Source organism: Bos grunniens, chromosome 7 (assembly GCF_055505025.1).
Source record: "Bos grunniens cultivar Pamir isolate PY7600 chromosome 7, Bosgru_T2T1.0, whole genome shotgun sequence".
NCBI classification, from domain to species: Eukaryota; Metazoa; Chordata; class Mammalia; order Artiodactyla; family Bovidae; genus Bos; species Bos grunniens.
This window is the reverse complement of record NC_141171.1, coordinates 50,559,615-50,578,476: the sequence shown is the minus strand read 5'-3', so window position 1 is coordinate 50,578,476 and position 18,862 is coordinate 50,559,615. Positions and strand designations below refer to the sequence as shown.

At 50.8% G+C, this 18,862-nt stretch overlaps 3 protein-coding genes and 1 long non-coding RNA gene across 24 annotated transcripts in view; 2 read left to right on the top strand and 2 right to left on the bottom strand.

The window, feature by feature from the left end:
* Positions 1–57: 57 nt before the first annotated feature.
* MZB1 (marginal zone B and B1 cell specific protein) lies at positions 58–2,202 on the top strand. The gene is made up of 4 exons (XM_086411933.1): positions 58–330; positions 1,154–1,278; positions 1,630–1,740; positions 1,840–2,202. The coding sequence occupies exons 1-4, from the start codon at positions 154–156 to the stop codon at positions 1,994–1,996; spliced, it is 570 nt and encodes a 189-aa protein (XP_086268059.1). The 5' UTR covers positions 58–153; the 3' UTR covers positions 1,997–2,202.
* Positions 2,199–18,862, top strand: part of SLC23A1 (solute carrier family 23 member 1) — a 17,293-nt gene continuing 629 nt past the window's right edge. Inside the window, exons 1-15 of one of the 21 annotated variants that reach the window (XM_086411908.1) lie at positions 2,239–2,299; positions 4,659–4,720; positions 5,351–5,485; positions 5,945–6,102; positions 6,834–6,922; positions 7,057–7,124; positions 7,667–7,848; positions 7,979–8,099; positions 8,346–8,502; positions 8,808–8,955; positions 9,508–9,613; positions 9,848–9,977; positions 10,076–10,219; positions 10,697–10,792; positions 15,649–15,909. In XM_086411908.1, coding sequence (XP_086268034.1) covers positions 4,685–4,720; positions 5,351–5,485; positions 5,945–6,102; positions 6,834–6,922; positions 7,057–7,124; positions 7,667–7,848; positions 7,979–8,099; positions 8,346–8,502; positions 8,808–8,955; positions 9,508–9,613; positions 9,848–9,977; positions 10,076–10,219; positions 10,697–10,792; positions 15,649–15,890 — 1,812 coding nt within the window. In that variant the 5' untranslated portion in view covers positions 2,239–2,299; positions 4,659–4,684 and the 3' untranslated portion in view covers positions 15,891–15,909. The other 20 variants (XR_015167483.1, XM_086411906.1, XM_086411918.1 and 17 more) reach the window with 20 other exon arrangements.
* Positions 7,229–7,771, bottom strand: LOC147369461 (uncharacterized). Its single transcript, XR_015167487.1, has 2 exons — positions 7,647–7,771; positions 7,229–7,541 (listed from the first exon to the last, which is right to left on the bottom strand). It is a non-coding gene; the product is annotated as an uncharacterized LOC147369461 (long non-coding RNA).
* PAIP2 (poly(A) binding protein interacting protein 2) overlaps positions 17,650–18,862 on the bottom strand; it is a 17,666-nt gene continuing 16,453 nt past the window's right edge. Inside the window, exon 4 of the mRNA XM_086411934.1 lies at positions 17,650–18,582. Within this exon, the coding sequence (XP_086268060.1) occupies positions 18,526–18,582 (57 nt within the window). The 3' untranslated portion in view covers positions 17,650–18,525. The remainder of the gene's footprint in view (positions 18,583–18,862) is intronic.

Sequence of the window (18,862 nt, the reverse complement as noted above, 5' to 3'; positions counted from 1 at the left end):
GGAAGGGAGAGAATGGGAGGGGTGAAGTGTCAGTTCCCCATTGGTCTGGGCCAGGTGTTCTGAAGCAGCCCCCACTACATACACACACACAGATGCACCCACACACCTGCACCCCAACCACAGCCCTTGCTCACTGAGTCAGCTCCACCGGCCATGAGGCTGTCACTGCTGCTACTGCTGCCGCTCCTTGGGGCCTGGGCCATCCCAGGGGGCTTCGGAGACGAGGCCTCACTCACTGCCACTGCCCCTGAGCTGGACGATGAAGAGAAGTTCTCAACTCACATACCTACTCACCTGCGATGTGATGCCTGCAGGGCGGTGGCCTACCAGGTGAGTCCCCCCTCCCCCAGCAGCTCTCCTGCCCCTACACAGGCCCCTTCTCAAGCCAGACCCTTCTATCTGCCTCAGGTTCCACCACTGGCCTTTGATCCCCAAGCCCACCCCCAGGCATCAAGCTAGACTCAGCCTTCCATGATATTGCCATCTTCACCTCACCAGAACCTCTGTGCCTCAGTTTACCTGTCTGCCCAGCAAAGAGCAGACAGACCATCTCTGGGACATGAGGGAGTCCCTAGCTAGTCCTCTCAGACTTCTCCCGTTCCAGGCCGATCCTGAAGTCCAGACTCCTTCCCAAAGCACACCTGGGGAGCACAGGGGTTTGTGTGCACGTGTGCATGTTTGTCGAGTCCGTGAGCCCATGAGCATGTGTGGGTGTCTTGAGTTCACATACAAACCTGTCAAGCGTGTCTGAGTACTTGTGTGTGTGTGTGTGTGTGTGTGTGTGTAAGTGCTATAAGTACATGTGTCACTGATGACTGAGTGGTTTTATTTTCTTTGCTTGTTCTTGTGGTTTTACATCACGTGTGGTGATGGTGGGCAGGTGTGCCCTGCAGGAAGGCCCCCAGTGCCCAGGCCAGCTCAGCTTTGCCCATCCACCCACCTCATCCCAAGGCTGTGGATCCTGCCTCAGCTGGCACGTTCCCAGCTCTCTGGACCTGGGGGAGGGCCACGAAGTCAGCCTCACAGGTGCTTCCTGCTCAAAAGGCTCCGTTGCCTCGTTCTTCCTCCGAGACTCAGGTTTCTGCTCTCCCCCGCCTCTCCTTCTGCATTGAGTAGTTCTGAAGCCCTGGTTCTGAACCCCTCCTTATTCCAGATGTGGCAACATCTGACAAAAGCTGAGGCCAAGCTTCTCCCACTGGACTCTGGGGGCCGTCGTGAGCTGAGCGAGTCAGTATACACAGACGTCCTGGACCAGAGCTGCTCTCAGACCTGGCAGGGGTGAGTTGAAAAATCTGGCCCCTGCCTCACTTCTCCAGGGGCAGGCTGATGAATGGGGGTCCCCATCCTCCCACTCACACCATACACACTCCACAAGGTCTCCAGCCCAAGGGTAGGGGCTGGTTGGGACAGAGGCTGAACTCTGGAACCAGGAGCAAGCAGAAGATTGGGTGGCCAGGGGATAAGGGTGTTGTGTGACTTTGGGCCAGGGGCTTCTCCTTTCTGGTCCTCAGTTTTTCAGCAGAGAGGATCAGAATCTGGGCACTAAACTTGGTAGATGTCCCATGTGCCCCGCTTCGGGTAGATACAGGCTCCACTAATGCTGTCTCCCTCTCCTCCCTCCACCTCCAGCTATGGAATTGGAGAAGTGGACCAGGTGAAACGTCTCATGGGCCCAGGACTTAGCACAGGAGCGCAGCCGAGCATCATGGTGATGATCATGGAGGGGCTGTGGCCCACCAGGTGATGACTGGAGGGTTGGAGTGGGATGGAGCCCTTGCAGCCTTGAATCTGCCCATTGAAGGCAGGGCAGAGTCTGAGGCTCCTGCTGGGCTCCCCTAGGCTCTCCAAGACCTGCTTTCACTACCTGGGGGAATTTGGAGAAGACCAGATCTATGAAGCCCACCAACAAGGTCGAGGGACCCTGGAGGCGCTGCTGTGTGGAGGCCCCCGGGGGGCCTGTTCAGAGAAGGCTCCAGACACAAGGACAGAGCTCTAGTCCAACTCCTCCTTCCTGGTCAGCCCCTGAAGACAGCTGGCCTCCCTCTTGATCTGCCTCCCTCCTTTCTGCAGGCAGCCTGGAGGAGGGGTGCAGGGAGGCTTTGCTCATCTGTTTTTCCTCTCTCCCTCCCTCCTCCCGCCTCAGGGGCCTGGGACGTGGCCAGGGCCTTTCCCTCTGGACTCAAATAAAACCAGTGACCTCGACTCCTTCTCTCTGCAAAAGGTTCTTGGGGGGCTGGGAGGATAAACATTGGTGTTTCTGCTGGAGAAGACCAGGGACAAGCCCCACAGTTTCCCAGAGGTAAGTGAGATCTGTCATGGTTGAAAATGTGAGTGAGCTGACAAAGGCACATGAAATCAGTTATCAGCACGTTTGGAACCCCAGATCCCTCAGGAGAGAAAACGAAAGCCAAGGAAAACTCCATAAGCACGTCACCTGCGGACACACCCACTGCAGCCGCTGCACTCGCTGTGCCCCTTTCAGAACACGAGTCTCCCTGGGTCTACGCCCAGAGGCTGCTCACTTTCTAGACTCTGCTTGTGACCCAGCTGGCGTGACTGGGCCCTGGGGCGGGGCAGGGCAGGGCAGGGCGGGGTTCCTAGAACAGGCTGTATTCCTGATCTTGGCTCTACGTCCTCCCCAGAAATTCTTCTCACCTGCGGCCCTTTCTTTAGCAGCAGAGGAAAGAGCTCCACCTGGGTTGCACCTGAGTCTGGGTATCTGGGGTCAGTGATGCTCAAGCTTGTAGTTTCCTTTGTATCTCTGGGAGGTGGACAGAACAGACACTGTAATACTCTGTTGACACCTTGGCTCAGACAACAAAAAGACTCAGGCAGAGTCCTAGGTGAAATGGCAGGGCTGGGAGGGAATTCACATTTAGGGGTGGGGGGAAGGATAGTGCTGGAGGAATGGAGGTGTCCTAGGCAGGCCCTGACCACTGTGGCTTCCCTGAGCTGCCCTGCAGCCCAGCGCTCTGTGTTCCATCGCCTGTTCTCCACCTGCCTGAGGCCCCTCCCCTGGCCCTCAGGAGAGAACCCTGAAGCCCAGGGAGAGCCAGGGTCCAAGGCATTGGCTGAGGCATCAGAAGTAGCAGGTGTGGAGCTGGGAGCTGTGATGTGGACCTGCGTGGTCCTGTGTTTGTGAAGTGACTTAGACTTTGCATCAGACTATGGGTGTGTTTGTGCAACTGTGTATCTGAGATCATGTGCATCTTGCCAGCCTTGTCTCCTTGTGTGTGGTATGTGGTTTGGGTAGACTTGAATGACCAAAGGACAGTGTGTGGAAAGGGTGGGGCTGTCTCTCCAGCCCCCTAGGGAGTACTGAGGAAAAGAGGGTGGGGAGGAAAGTGCTGAGGAGTACAGGCTTTGAACTGGTCAGACAACTTTGGGAACCTGGGAGCAGTAGCCAAGAAGGGAGAGGAGAGGACAGGCAGGCAGAACAACGGGCTGGAGGCCGGAGCAACGGGCTGGAGGCTGGACAGGCCTTTGGATTCAGGACTGTGACATGAAGCTGCTACCCAGCTGGACAGCGGTGCTGCCTGGGAGCCCTCGGGGCAGGGCCTGGCCGTGGGCACAGCCACCCAGAAGTAGGTGGACCCTAAGGGGGCCGGGAAGGCACGGAAGGGAGCTGAACCTGGGACCTCGGGCTCGGCCCTCGCCAGCCTAGAGCCTCAACCCCTGGGCTTTCCCCAACCCCTAGGAGGGGAAGATGGTCTGGCCCAGGGCTACTTCAGGGGTTGTGTGGCCGTCACACAGGGCCTGACGCTTAGAAAGGCCCCCCAATTTGGTTTAATGCTCTGCTGTTGCTGTTTTAAAAATTATAACACTTGGAACAGGGGTCCCAGGTTTTCATTTTGCACTGGGTCCCACAGAGCACACAGCTGGTCCTGGCTGGGAGGGAAGGAAAGGAATCCTTGTCCTGACACAGAGGACAGGCAAGACCGGGCTAGCCCTGGCAGCTCCTTGGGCCCATCTGATTTTGCCTCAGGGACCCTGAGTGGTAGTGGTGAGGAGGGCAGTCCTTTATGACATTTAATGTAGAAATAAATACGGTGGGTTTAGGTGTTCAGGTAAACCTAATTTTTGGAATGGTTTTCTAAAACCTTGCGACCTGTGTGGCCTTGGTCAGATCACATCTCCTAAATCTGTTTCATCAGCTGTAAAATAGGTTAATAGCACCCAGAGCCTGGGGTTAGACTTGATGATACAAGGATGTTGCTTGGCACACAGTCATTCCCCAATAACAAGATGGGTTATGATGATGATAATGATTAACTTTTTATTAATAAGTAGGGAAAAACCTGATTCAGAGCGTGACATCATATGTGCCCAGGTTCACTCCCTTTCTCCTCACCTCACCCAGGGCCTGGTACCCTTCCAAGGTCATCCTCTCCTCACCCTCACCCTGGCCCTCTCTTGGAAAACTTGTGGCCCGTGCCCAGGCTCAGGTGTGGGCAAGCAAGGGAATGCTCAAGAGGTACATGTGGCAGAGGCTTGGGCGGCCTTTTCCACTACAGCCAGAGTTAATACGTTACCTCAGCCTGGGCCCTCCTTTCGCAATCAGTGATAGAGATCTGGTTACAGATTTACTTCAAACAATGCCTGATATGTGGAGTAAAGTCCTCCTTGGCCTTCGTAAAGCCAACCCTCCTTCTCCTCAGGAACGGCTCACACCTGTGCCCCAAAGATGAGGGCCCGGGAGGACGCTGAGGGCCAGACACAGGTGCTGGGGGATGAGTAGGGGTGGGGGTGGGGTTGGGTGGGTCAGGGGTGGGGTGGGGCACTCTGCAAGCCTGCTCCCTGGGAGGGCAGAGAGAAAAGTTCTGATGAACTGGATCAAGAGTGACTGTCCCAGGTGGAATGTGGCAACTGGGGGAGGGGGTGGGGGTGGCAGTAGGGGTGAAGGAGATTTCTGCTTTGGGACTGGCTGACTCCAGCCTGGAACCAGCAGGGGGCCAGCCTACCACCCTGCTAGGAGACACTCCAAGGACTGGGGCACTGGTGGGACCAGATTGGATCCAAGAGGGTCTGTCACAGTCTTCAGCCCTCTTGGACTCTTCCTGGGGTACCTCCAGGCTTCTGACTCACGGGCCCATTCCCTTGGCTAGAAGGCCCAGGTTCCAGGGGCTCCAGGAGCCAGCACAGTGGACTCATTCCTGCACAAGGCAACGTGAGGTGGGAGCCAGGTGTAGCCAGGCCAAGGGAGAGCTGGGTAGGTGAAGCTTGAGGGAGGGCAAAGGCCCCCGTCTGTGGAGCCAACAGGCCACTCGGAGCCCCTGATTGATTCTGAAGCAGAATGGACTTTTCTGGGTGTCAACGCTCCCTGCTGAGTTATTCTATATGCTGCCCCCAGCATGAGTCCCTGGGTTCAGCAGGGACCTCCACAAGGGACCCCCCAGTGTCCCTGTCCACAGAACCCAAGTTTGACATGTTGTACAAGATCGAAGATGTGCCGCCCTGGTACCTGTGCATCCTGCTGGGCTTCCAGGTGGGCATCTTCCCAGGGCCTGCCCCCTGCGCATCCCCCACCCCGACCACCCTCCACCCACCCCAGGATCCCAGCCCCCTCCCTGGCCAACGAGGTCATCCTGGGTAACAGGAAGAGAAACCTAAGGTCAGCTGCAGTGACTGTTGCCAAGTCGGTGGGGAAGAGGTTTGATAGGGCCTGAAAGGGCCAGCGCATCACCCGCCAGGGGGAGCGCCAGTGACAGGGAGGAGGGCCCCCGCCACAGCAGCTTGGGCAGATTAGCGACTCCCAGAGAGGTGAGCAGTCGCTCTGTGGGAATCCCTTATGGGAGTATCAGTCCCGAGTGGGCTACCTGGCAGGGGTGGCCTGGGCTCAGGCCCACTGAAGCAGGTGTGAGGGCTCTGAGGCCCCCCCTGCTTCCCGGTGGGCTCCCTGGGCCCTGCGTCACACACTGTCCCCCACACTCTCCCCAACCCCTAGCACTACCTGACCTGCTTCAGCGGCACCATCGCTGTGCCCTTCCTGCTGGCTGAGGCGCTATGCGTGGGCCGTGACCAGTACATGGTCAGCCAGCTCATTGGCACCATCTTCACCTGTGTGGGCATCACCACTCTCATCCAGACCACACTGGGCATCCGGTGAGCTTCCCCATGTGCCACCTGCACCTCTGACCCCATTCCCGTAGACACACACGCAGTGACCCACACAGCAGGGGCAGTCTCAGAGGACTCTCGTGGGACACAGAGAGCTGCTATTTGTGCCCACCTGCTGCTTTGGCTGCCAGGCCAGACTTAGAGGCAGGTGGCTGGGGTCCCACCCTGGACCCCTGGGGGTTCCTCAAGGAAAAGGAACGTGCCTAGCTGGGTTCTCCTCAGTTAAGCCTTACTCTGGGTAATCGGGACCACTCGCTCTCCTGCTTCCAGGGCCTTTGCGGGCCCCTTCAATGGCCTGTCCTCCTGGGGGCTCCCTGCTCCTTGTGCACAGTCCTAGGCCTGGGTGGCCTAAGGATGGTTGTTTGTGGGAAGGAAGGTTGTGACCAGAGCTTGCACACAGGAGCCAAGCTATCCACTCCTGTGCCCATGGCCCGTCACAGTGCAGGAGCTGGTGCTGAGAGAGAAAGGGAGCAGGTTATGGGTTAGGGGCTCCATTTGTTTTCTTTCTTAGGTGCCCAAAATGTCGCCGAGTCCGGCCTGAGGCCTCAGTGATTTCCCTCTGTTCTGCCCCGGTCCCTGTTCCTCTGTGTCTCTGTCCCTGTGATTCTCCCGGTGCCTCTCTCTGTGCCTGTCCCCCGCCCTCTGTCTCCCCTGTCTCTTGCTCCTGCCTCCCCACCTCCCATCCTGTCCCTGTGGCTCTGTGCCTCTGCTTCCAGGCTGCCGCTGTTCCAGGCCAGTGCCTTTGCATTTCTGGTCCCAGCGAAAGCCATCCTGGCCCTAGAGAAATGGAAATGCCCTCCAGAAGGTGGGTGCATTTCTGGGGTCTGCACTGGGAAGGGGAATCCCTGGAGCCTGGAGGTCGGGTCTGTCCCATGTCCATTCAGAGCAGCATCTTTACTTTCTCTCTATCCATGTGTGTGTTCCTATCTCTGCCCACAGAAGAGATCTATGGTAACTGGAGTCTGCCCCTGAATACCTCACATATTTGGCACCCACGGATACGAGAGGTGGGTTTGCATGTGGAGCAGAAGAGACCTGCACTTGAGAGTGTGGTTAGATGGAGGGGAAGGCCACTGCTGAATTGGGGTATGTGAGAATGTGGTCCAGGAACTTTTTCTTTATAATTTTATTTGTTTAATTAATTTATTTCTGGCTGTGTTGGGTCTTGGGTGCTATGTGGGCTTTTCTTTAGTTGCGGCAAGCAGGAGTTATTCTTCGTTGCAGTGCATGGGCTTCTCGTTGGGGTGGCTTCTCTTGCTGCAGAGAACAGGCTCTAGGGTATGCAGGCTTCAGTAGTTGCATCATGTGGGCTCAGTAGTTGTGGTACCCGGGCTCTGGAGCACAGGCTCAATAGTTGTGGCGCACAGGCTTAGTTGCTCCGAGGCATGTGGGATCTTCTTGGACCAGGATTGAACCTATGTCTTCTGCATTGGGAGGCAGATTCTTTACCACTGAGCCACCAGGGAAGCCCCTTGGAACTTTTTTTAAAAAAACAACATAGATATCATGGCCTCTACATAGTGACTTACAGCTGATCTTGCTTTTCCAGGTCCAGGGTGCAATCATGGTGTCCAGTATGGTGGAGGTGGTGATTGGGCTGATGGGGCTGCCTGGGGCCCTGCTCAGTTACATCGGGCCTCTTACAGTCACCCCCACTGTCTCCCTCATTGGTCTCTCTGTCTTCCAAGCTGCTGGTGACCGAGCGGGCTCCCACTGGGGTATCTCAGCTTGGTGAGTGGGCACCAGGCCTGGTCCTTGCCCAGCCCCAGTCCCTCACTTCCCTCATGTCCTGCCCCCTTAGCCTTGGCTCTTGCCCCAGCACAGCCCACCAGCCATCTTCTCTTTGTGCTTCTGCCCCCAGCTCCATTCTCCTGATCGTCCTCTTCTCCCAGTACTTGCGAAACCTCACCTTCCTGCTGCCTGTCTACCGCTGGGGAAAAGGCCTCACTCTCTTCCGCATCCAGATCTTCAAGATGTTTCCTGTGAGGAGCTGACAGGCAGCTTGGGCTGGGACCAAGGCAGGGGCTAGACCTATGTCCAGGGCTAAGGCTGGGAGAAAGGGCCAAGGCAGTAGGGGAGCTAGAGGCAAAGATGAGGTCCCAGCCAGGAATGGGGGCCAGGGTCTGAGCTAGGGCTGGGGCACCATGGGGCTGGGGCTCGGGTTAGCTGGTTAGCCTGGACTGAGCTCCCTGGGCCCTCAGTGGACCCCTCACCCACCCTCGCTTCAGATCGTGCTAGCCATCATGACCGTGTGGCTGCTCTGCTATGTGCTGACCCTGACGGACATGCTGCCCTCAGACCCCACAGCCTATGGCTTCCAGGCACGAACAGATGCCCGAGGGGACATCATGGCTATTGCTCCCTGGATCCGCATCCCTTATCCCTGTGAGCAACCCATCTGGGCCCCTGTGCCTCCAACTGAGACCATCAATGTGGCCCCTGGTGACCCCAGTCCATCTGATGACATAATAAGTATCAACTGCACATTTAAAGTGTTCCAGGCAGAGTGCCAGTGTATTCCGACATAGCCTCACTCCAGCTTTATGACTGAGTGATCCCAAATAAGCTCCCATCCCAGGCTGAGATCCTTTTACCCCTCTCGCTGCTCTACCCAAGTACTGCCTGTTCTACTCCCTGACTCAGCTAGGAACACTCACTGCATCCATCTGCCTGTCTCCCTGTTGCTTCAGGTCAGTGGGGGCTTCCCACTGTGACTGCAGCAGCCGTCCTGGGAATGTTTAGTGCCACGTTAGCAGGCATCATTGAGTCCATTGGGGATTACTATGCTTGTGCCCGCCTGGCTGGTGCACCACCCCCTCCAGTACACGCTATCAACAGGTATGCCCACCTGTCCTCCCTAATGTCTGATCCCCTCAAAAGTCACTCGGGAAGCAAACATTGGGACAGAGTTGAACCCCAGAGGAGGGGGACAAGGAGTTGGGCAAGTCACTAACTCACCAGGATTGGTCCTCCTTACTTATGAAGTGAGGATGCTCCCATCACTTGCTGTTGCAAATAGCTGAGGAATAACAAAGTCTTAAAGAAACCACAGTCACTGACAGCCTTCCGTGTGTCTAGCCCTTGGTGTGCGTTCTCTCCTGCAATCCATTAATGGCTCTGTAAGACAGGTACTCCTATTGTCCGCATCTTACAGATGAGGAGATTGATGCCCAGAATCACCCAAAGATTAAGTGCCAGGATAGTGGGACTAGCATTCAGACCTGGGATCCTGGCTTCCAGACCCCCTTTGGCCTAGAGTGGGGGACGACTATGGACAGTTGGTTGTAGCTCGCACAGTCCTAGGGATGCAAGAGATCTGGCCAGGGCAATGGGAGGACGCAGGCCAGGATAGAGCACTGACCAAGGCCCCCACTTGCCCTTTCCTTACAGGGGTATCTTCACCGAAGGCATCTGCTGCATTATCGCAGGGCTGTTGGGCACGGGAAATGGGTCCACCTCATCCAGTCCCAACATTGGCGTCCTGGGGATTACCAAGGTGCCCGGATTAGCCAGAGCAGCCCAAAGCCCCAACTCCATTCCACGTACCGCAGGCCCTGCCACAAACCAGTCCTACTTTGGCCTAGGCCCCGCCCTACATCCTGCCCTGACCCATTCGTGCCCGGCTCTTGTAACAGGCCCTGCCCACCCACCACACCCCTCCCCTCCCGCAACTAACGCTCCCCCCAGCTTCGTCCCCTGGGTCTAGCACCAACCCCTGGCTCACTGGCAGGTGGGCAGCCGGCGCGTGGTGCAGTATGGTGCGGGCATCATGCTAATTCTGGGCACCATTGGCAAGTTCACGGCTCTCTTCGCCTCACTCCCTGACCCCATTCTAGGGGGGATGTTCTGCACCCTTTTTGGTGAGTGTTGCGCGTGCTTTTGAAGACGCAGCGTGGTCGCAATGAGTGGAGCCCACTCAGTGGGCTAGGAGCCTCTAGCGGTTCTCTTGTGCCCTCAGGCATGATTACAGCTGTGGGGCTGTCTAACCTGCAGTTCGTGGACATGAACTCCTCCCGCAACCTCTTTGTGCTTGGATTTTCCATGTTCTTCGGTCTCACGCTGCCCAATTACCTGGACTCCAACCCGGACGTCATTAACACAGGTATTCCCAAGAGTCTACCCATCTCAAGGTGGGGGAGGTATGGTGGGCTTGACTCTGAGCATAGCCTCTTCCCTCAAAGGCTCCACACAGCCAGAGCCACAAATCCTCCCCAACTCTGGATGTTAGTCAGCAGCCAAGTGGCTAACCAATAACTGTCCTTTACTAAGACATTTTCTGTGTCTTAACTTTACATGTGCTCTTTTAGTTTTCACAACAGCTCCATGAGACAGATACTATCTTCATTACAGATGAGAGGGGTTAAATGATTTGTTGCAGGACAAGCAGCAACCAGCAAACTGGGATTTGAATCCAAGGATGGGAAAGGCAGAGGGTATAATCCTGAATGTCCGGATTTTGTACTGTCCCATCTCCACACCTGCTCGAGGAAGTCAGCAGGCTGCGCAAGTGGGGAGCGTCTCTGAGATCTGTTCTCTGGATGAGGCCGTCACGTTCACTGGCCTTTGGCCTGTTCCACAGGCGTTCCTGAGGTGGACCAGATTTTGACTGTGCTGCTGACCACGGAGATGTTCGTGGGTGGGTGCCTCGCTTTCATACTGGACAACACAGTGCCAGGTATGGGTCAGCCCTGGGAGGGGAACAGAGAACCATGGTGGACTCATAGGCAGTCCACCAGATGTCTCCGGAGCCGTGGCCAGGTCAGATGCAATGCAGGCTCTGCAGGGAGAAGCAGGAACAGATGGGCTGGAGGGAGAGACCACTGGCCTCATAGAGGCCAAGTTTCCTCTTGGTCTTGAAGAGGATGTGGCTAGGAGAGTCATTCCTGGGCCCCATGAATTGTTTCCTTGCCATTTCTTGGTTGCCACTGGATTGAGGGGTGCCTTTGTTTTCTTAGGATAGGACAGGTGGGAATGTAGCATTAGTATGTTGGCAAAACCCACTCCAGATATGCCAGTGATCTGTCATGCTGGCTACCAGGAGAGCTCTTAACATTTCTCTTTGGTATCAGGGCTTTTTACAGGGGTCATGGAGGATACTTTGTGGGGTCCCTGAGAATCCTCCTAGCCCATGTTTATGTGCCCCCAAAATATAAAAACTAAATGTCACCAGGTATTCTGACTAGTAATGAGACTTGTTAGCATTTACCAAATATTTACGGGTCAGGAAGGGAGCTAAATGTCTCATTTTATCCTCAAAAACTATCCTGTGAGACAGACTATCAATGCCATTTTATGTGAGGAAAAAGAATCAGGGGTTAGGTGACTCACTGAAGGTTTTAAACACTGCAAATTTGGGATTTAAATAAAGTCTATCCAATGCAGTTAGTTCACAGTCTGTGTCCCAGCCACTCTACCACTTTGCTGGAGAGTTCCAGGGGAAGTGTAAGATCAAGGAAAGCTCAGTGGGGACAGAGGCCAGATTGCATTAGTCTACGGAGATAAGAGATTGGAAAAACAAGATGATAGCTCTCCGTCTGCTGTCACTTAACAGCCTAAATATAGCTGGCTCCACTTGCTTTCCCCTCTCTGAAGACACAAGTGTCTACTCAGAGCACAGGAATCAGGGGCTGGCTGTGCACAGCTGGTGGGTTAGAGTTTACATAGGGAAGGGGAAGGGCTCCCTGGTACTTTCAGGGATTTTAGATAGCATCAGATGAGGGAGCTCCTGGTAGAAGCTATCCAGTGAATAGATGGATTTTGGTACCTGATTATGGTACCCCGCCCTCCCTAAACATATCACCTAAAGGAAGCTGAGGTGAGACCTGAAGCTCATCCTGTGGATATGAAGACAGGGAAGTGGCAACCTTGATGCCTAGGGAATCCAGAGAGATGGAGGGCATCTGGGTAGGCAGCTGTACAGAAGGGTTTGTGATTTGGGCAGCTGGATTAAGCTACCCAGATGTTAACAGCCTCAGAGTGCCAGAGTTCCTCACATCCCTCTCCTTCAACCCAAATGCCCATCATTAATCCATCCCTGCTGATCATTATATGTATTATGCTGCATAGTAGGTAACAGTCCTTCAATATGTATTGATGAGGAATCTGAAGCTCACAGTGGTTAAATCATTTGCCTAAGGTCACACAACCTGGACTCAAACCCAGGTCTGGCTGGCCCAGAATGCAGTCAATAACGGAGTCATACAGCTTTATTCCGTGGGACGGGTACACTGTGGGCACAGGCCACTTTATATTTGCTCTTTCCCCTTTACCCACAAACCAACCTTAGAGGGGCAAAAAGTTTAGTTCAGCAAGTGCTCCTGAAGCCTGCCAGTATGGCCCTGAGTCAGACACATAAGGGCAAAAAGTCATCCAACAAAATAGAAAGTGAAAACCGAGTTGAAAGCAATTTACAGCAGTAAGTTTTCATACAAAGATGGGGTCGATAAAGGACAGAAATGGTATGGACCTAACAGAAGCAGAAGATATTAAGAAGAGGTGGCAAGAATACACAGAAGAACTGTATAAAAAAGATCTTCACGACCCAGATAATCACGATGGTGTGATCACTGACCTAGAGCCAGACATCCTGGAATGTGAAGTCAAGTGGGCCTTAGAAAGAATCACTACCAACAAAGCTAGTGGAGGTGATGGAATTCCAGTAGAGCTATTTCAAATCCTGAAAGATGATGCTGGGAAAGTGCTGCACTCAATATGCCAGCACATTTGGAAAACTCAGCAGTGGCCACAGGACTGGAAAAGATCAGTTTTCATTCCAATCCCAAAGAAAGGCAATGCCAAAGAATGCTCAAACTACCGCACAATTGCATCTCACACGCTAGTAAAGTAATGCTCAAAATTCCCCAAGCCAGGCTTCAACAATATGTGAACCGTGAACTTCCTGATGTTCAAGCTGGTTTTAGAAAAGGCAGAGGAACCAGAGATCAAATTGCCAACATCCGCTGGATCATGGAAAAAGCAAGAGTTCCAGAAAAACATCTATTTCTGCTTTATTGACTATGCCAAAGCCTTTGACTGTGTGGATCACAATAAACTGTGGAAAATTCTGAAAGACATGGGAATACCAGACCACCTGACCTGCCTCTTGAGAAATCTGTATGCAGGTCAGGAAGCAACAGTTAGAACTGGACATGGAACAACAGACTGGTTCCAAATAGGAAAAGCAGTACGTCAAGGCTATATATTGTCACCCTGTTTATTTAACTTATATGCAGAGTACATCATGAGAAACACTGGACTGGAAGAAACACAAGCTGGAATCAAGATTGCTGGAAGAAGTATCAATAACCTCAGATATGCAGATGACACCACCCTTATGGCAGAAAGTGAAGAGGAACTAAAAAGCCTCTTGATGAAAGTGAAAGTGGAGAGTGAAAAAGTTGGCTTAAAGCTCAACATTCAGAAAACAAAGATCATGGCATCCGGTCCCATCACTTCATGGGAAATAGATGGAGAAAGAGTGGAAACAGTGTCAGACTATTTTTTTGGGCTCCAAAATCACTGCAGAGGGTGACTGCAGCCATGAAATTAAAAGACACTTTCTCCTTGGAAGGAAAGTTATGACCAACCTAGATAGCATATTGAAAAGCAGAGGCATTACTTTGCCAACAAAGGTCTGTCTAGTCAAGGCTATGGTTTTTCCTGTGGTCATGTATGGATGTGAGAGTTTGGACTGTGAAGAAGGCTGAGCGCTGAAGAATTGATGCTTTTGAACTGTGGTGTTGGAGAAGACTCTTGAGAGTCCCTTGGACTGCAAGGAGATCCAACCAGTCCATTCTAAAGGAGATCAGTCCTGGGATTTCTTTGGAAGGAATGATGCTAAAGCTGAAATTCCCGTACTTTGGCTACGTCATGCGAAGAGTTGACTCATTGGAAAAGACTCTGATGCTGGGAGGGATTGGGGGCAGGAGGAGAAGGGGACGACAGAGGATGAGATGGCTGGATGACATCACTGACTCGATGGACCTAAGTCTGAGTGAACTCCGGGAGTTGGTGATGGACAGAGAGGCCTGGTGTGCTGCGCTTCATGGGGTCGCAAAGTCGGAGACGACTGAGCGACTGAACTGAACTGAAGGTGAATGAACCTGGGCTTGAGTCATCCAGAGCGCTTCCTGGATGATTCTGGAAGGACCAAGGAAACTGGAATGTGGACAAGAGTTGAAGGCACTGCAAGGGAGGGGTTTGGAAGGCAGGTGGGGAGCATGCACTGGTGGTTGTGTCCCAGCAGCGGTGAGGAGTGGGGTTGAGACACCCCAGTCTGGTGCCACAGCTCCAGCTCCTCTGCTGTCTGCTCTCTGTGCAGCCAGGCCCAGCTCAGACAGTGCCTGCTCCAGTGGCCTCTCCCACGCATCCCAGCCCTCCCTCAGTGCGTCCTCCTCTGAGATTTTGGGATACATCTGGTTTCTCTACCCATGGGGTTTTTCAACCTGGGCTGCCAGTGTGTGGAAATCTCTGTACTAAATTTCCACTTACTTGTCTTCAACCTCATCTCTTGTGAAAACCTCAGAGAATTCACAAATCCCTCCCATAACTACTTCCCCCTATTTGTGAAAAATCTCTTGTGTATCCCTACCACCAACAAAGATTTTACCTAGCTTGACTTCCTGAAGTTTGTATTAGAGTTTATTTTCCAAATATGGACTCGTAATACTAATACTGATTATAGTATTTCAAAATATACCTTCCTACCTCCACAGCAGTCTGGGTACTACTTGGTCCCCATTGGTCCAGCAAATACCAGCCCCATACTGATGGTGAAGGCTGACAATTACTTAACCTTCTTCATCATAAAATTTTGTATAATAGTGCATATATGCTATGGTATGCTAAGTCACTTCAGTCGTGTCCGACTGTGTGACCCCATGGATGGCAGCCCACCAGGCTCCCCCATCCCTGGGATTCTCCAGGCAAGAACACTGGCGTGGGTTGCCATTTCCTTCTCCAATGCAGGAAAGTGAAAAGTGAAAGTGAAGTCGCTCAGTCGTGTCTGTCAACGACCCCATGGACTGCAGCCCACCAGGCTCCTCTGTCCATGGGATTTTCCAGGCAAGAGTACTGGAGTGGGGTGCCATTGCCTTCTCCGAATAGTGCATATATATCTCCCACCAATGTTTCAAAGAAATCAGACAATGAATTTAAAGCACTTAAGCACGGAGCATTATGGCACACTGTTACACGTTAGTCGCTCAGTTGTGTCCGACTCTGTGTGACCCCACAGACTGTAGCCCGCTGGGCTCCTCTGTCCATGGGATTCTCCAGGCAAGAGTACTGGAGTGGGGTGCCGTCCCCTGGCACACTGTAGATATGCAATAAATGTTGATTATGTATAACCAGTATCTTTCAGGGATCTCTAGAGCTCTAGGCAAGTTAGGAGCTGAGATCATAGATTCAACTTTGCAGGACCAGAAAACTGAGAATCAAGTTAACTCTGGAATTCTTCCCTCATGACTAGGTTATGGGGAAGGAAGGTAGTAGAGGATTGTTGGCTCTGGTGACCCCTTTGTCCACTTGCAGGAAGCCCAGAAGAACGAGGTCTGATACAGTGGAAAGCTGGGGCCCATGCTGACAGTGAGATGTCTTCCAGCCTGAAAAGCTATGACTTTCCCATTGGGATGAGCATGGTAAAAAGAATTGCCTTTCTGAAATACATTCCTATCTGCCCGGTCTTCAAAGGATTTCCATCAAGGTCAAAAAACCAGCTTCCAGTTCCAGAAGATATCCCAGAAAACACAGAAACCATGTACACCAAGGTCTGAAAAATTATTCCCAGCAAAGGTAGGACTGTATGTTAGTCTATGGCTTTTGTGGGAGGGATGGAAAATCACAACATTCTTATGCTTTAACCAGAGAGACAACTACTCAAGTTACCATTTTTGTAACATAATTGAATATTTTCAATGGAAAGGGAGACTGGGTAAAAAGTCACTGTATGTATGTGGAACTCCTTAGCCATTTCATGACAGTGGACAGTGGACAGTGACAGTGGAACTTCCCAACAAGTGTGGGCCATTAGCCGTGTAGGAGGTTCAAAGTATGCTGAAATATTGATCCTTTCGGCCTTTGGGTATCTGAACTGATACTGGGTCACCTGGAGCCTGTGAGCTATAACCTGTAGCTATAGGCAACCTCATGTAGTATGATAAATTATATTTCATGACATGGAAAAGGTTGAGAAATGACTGACACAAGTATAAGAATATTAAAAATTCTCTCACGTAAGGCGGTCTGTCTCAATAGTTGTAATAAAACCTCTACAAAACAGAATGATTTCAGTTACCCTAAAACTATGCCATACAGGCCCTGATGGGGTGATGTCTCAAGGTCTTAAAAAAAAAAAAGGTAGTTTTAATGTGCACATTGCCACAGACAGACAAGTTCCAACAAGGTGAGAGCTTAGCTTAGATGACTCCATGATAGAAAGTTTTAGTAAGTGATTTATTAATTTGTACCAGGGAATGGTCTCAAGTGCTTGATGTGTATTAACTAAATATACTCCTGAGATAGATACTATTATTACTACCATTTTAACAAGGTGGAAACTAAGGCACAGAAAGGTTAAGGGACTTACCCATAATCACTAGACTCAAATTCAGGAAGTCTGGTTAGTCTTTGCTCTTAATTATTAGGTTATTCAAGTTTGTAACCTCTTATTATATTACATGATGATCATCTGGCAGTATGTGGAAATGAACTCATCTGCCCACCCATCTAGGCTTAGGGAAATGGTCTCCAACGCTTACATACTTGGCAGCTTGCTGTGCCACTTGTGGTGCTGAGCTAGTAGAGAACAGAAGGGGCTGGTGGTATTGTGGAACCACCACAATATTGTTCTATAAAGAACAATAGCCGAACAAGATCATCTACTTCAGAGTCTTAAAAAACCTACCTGTTTATTAGCTTAGTAAGGGAGTCATTAAAAAAACAGCAGGCACAGGTACTGACATCAAAGGACCATAGGGAAAATGTGAACCAGAACTGACCAGATGGCATTCTTAATCTTGAGCCCTCCAAATTTAAGAATAGGGCCATGAAGCATAATTGTATGTGGAACCAGGAAATGGCTAGCTGACCAACAGCCTATCCCAAATAAAGATTATAAATTAGTTTGTGAGAGTGAAAAAGGGGATCCAGGTGAATCCCAACAGCAAACCAGGCCAATCAGAGCAGCAATGGTTTGTGAAGGGCAGAAGCCAGTGGAGCTTATACTAGAGTAAGGTTACCAACATACTGGCCAGCCAGAAAGTTTCTTAACATGGATATATATGATTGCCTTGACACTGCAGCCTGAGGTGACCAAGGCGGGCTATGGAGGGGGCTATGGGATTTATTTTACTGCTGTATTTTGGACAGATACTTATATATAACAACACATTTGACACTATGGAATCTAATAAAGCTTGCTCTCTCAGCAAATTTCGCCAACAGGTTTGTCCTGAGGGACTGGGCCCACACTAAAATGAGTATCACCACTTGAGAGTCCGTATTTCAACACCAATAAACACAAACATCAGCAGCTCAGTTCTACTATTATTTATTTTTTTAAATATTTTTGAAAAAATATAATTTTTTTACAATATTTTCAACTTAAACACTATTCACACTGAACACGTATGGCAGCTTAACCTACCCAAATAAGAAGTTTAAGAAGCCAAAACTGTTCTAGCTTTGTTAAAAGAAAAGTTGTGCTGCAGACTATTGTAGTGATGGTTAACAAAGCAAGGAAAAGCACCACTCAAATCATATGTAACAATTTATTTGTTCAATTGAATTATGGGTTGGTCAAATGTTAGATTTTACACAGGTAATAGCTATGATGCAATGACTCCTTAGAAAAGGATGGAATTCTCAAATCACATACTTGCTTAGATGTAACACTAGGATAATTCAGTATTTTCTTACATGATAACACCCCATAAAAGCCAGGAGACTTAGGTTCACTACCTTGTAACCTCAGTAACTAAAGACATATTTAAATGTCTATACTGAACTATTTCAATTAACCAGCAAGCCTTCTTCAGAAAAAGGAGATTCTTTTTGATGGGAACAAAGGCAAATTTAAGTCTGAACTGAGGAACTCACTTAACAATTAGAATTTAATTTAGATTTAGAGATCATTTAATTTGGTGCTTTGACACAACCTGACTGGTGCTTCTTTCCTTGCTGTCACTTCAAGCCATGGGGCCAATTCTGTTCTCAGTAAATGTTTGACAGCTTTTTACTTAACAGTCTCAGCACTTTTATTAAGCATGCAAGACTAACAAAACTTTGGCAATGCATAAGTGTAACACAGTGACGAGAGAGAGCTTTTACAATTAAGTCTTCTAATACTGCCTTCACAGTGTGGAAATTGTGCTACATCCACCAAAAGAGGGCCCCGTCTACTCAAATATTTTAGTACTTCACCCCAGGAACAAACTCCTTTGCATTTGGATTCAGATTGCTCTTGACCTGGAAAATAAGTAAAAAAGCAAATTCATTAGCAGGTATCTCCAGATACTCAGAAGCATTCAACCCAGATCCACATGCAAAACCATCTTCCAAAAAAAGACAAAGGCAAGAATTCAGATGGTAAGGTCAAACTGAATTAAAACACATCTATAGCAGTGAAAGAAGGAACCAGATGTAAGCTATGTATATTATATCAAATTTTATCAATTTCCTAAACAGAAGGTAGGACTTGAAATTAAATTTGCTTAAGTGTAACCGGAAACTCACTAACTGCACATCC

Bases quoted from the DNA above. Each gene is read 5' to 3' on its own strand.
- MZB1 (XM_086411933.1), top strand. From the start codon at position 154: ATGAGGCTGTCACTGCTGCTACTGCTGCCGCTCCTTGGGGCCTGGGCC. The intron at 1,279-1,629 runs GTGAGTTGAAAA...CTCCACCTCCAG, and splicing joins TGCTCTCAGACCTGGCAGGG to CTATGGAATTGGAGAAGTGG. The intron at 1,741-1,839 runs GTGATGACTGGA...GGGCTCCCCTAG, and splicing joins GAGGGGCTGTGGCCCACCAG to GCTCTCCAAGACCTGCTTTC.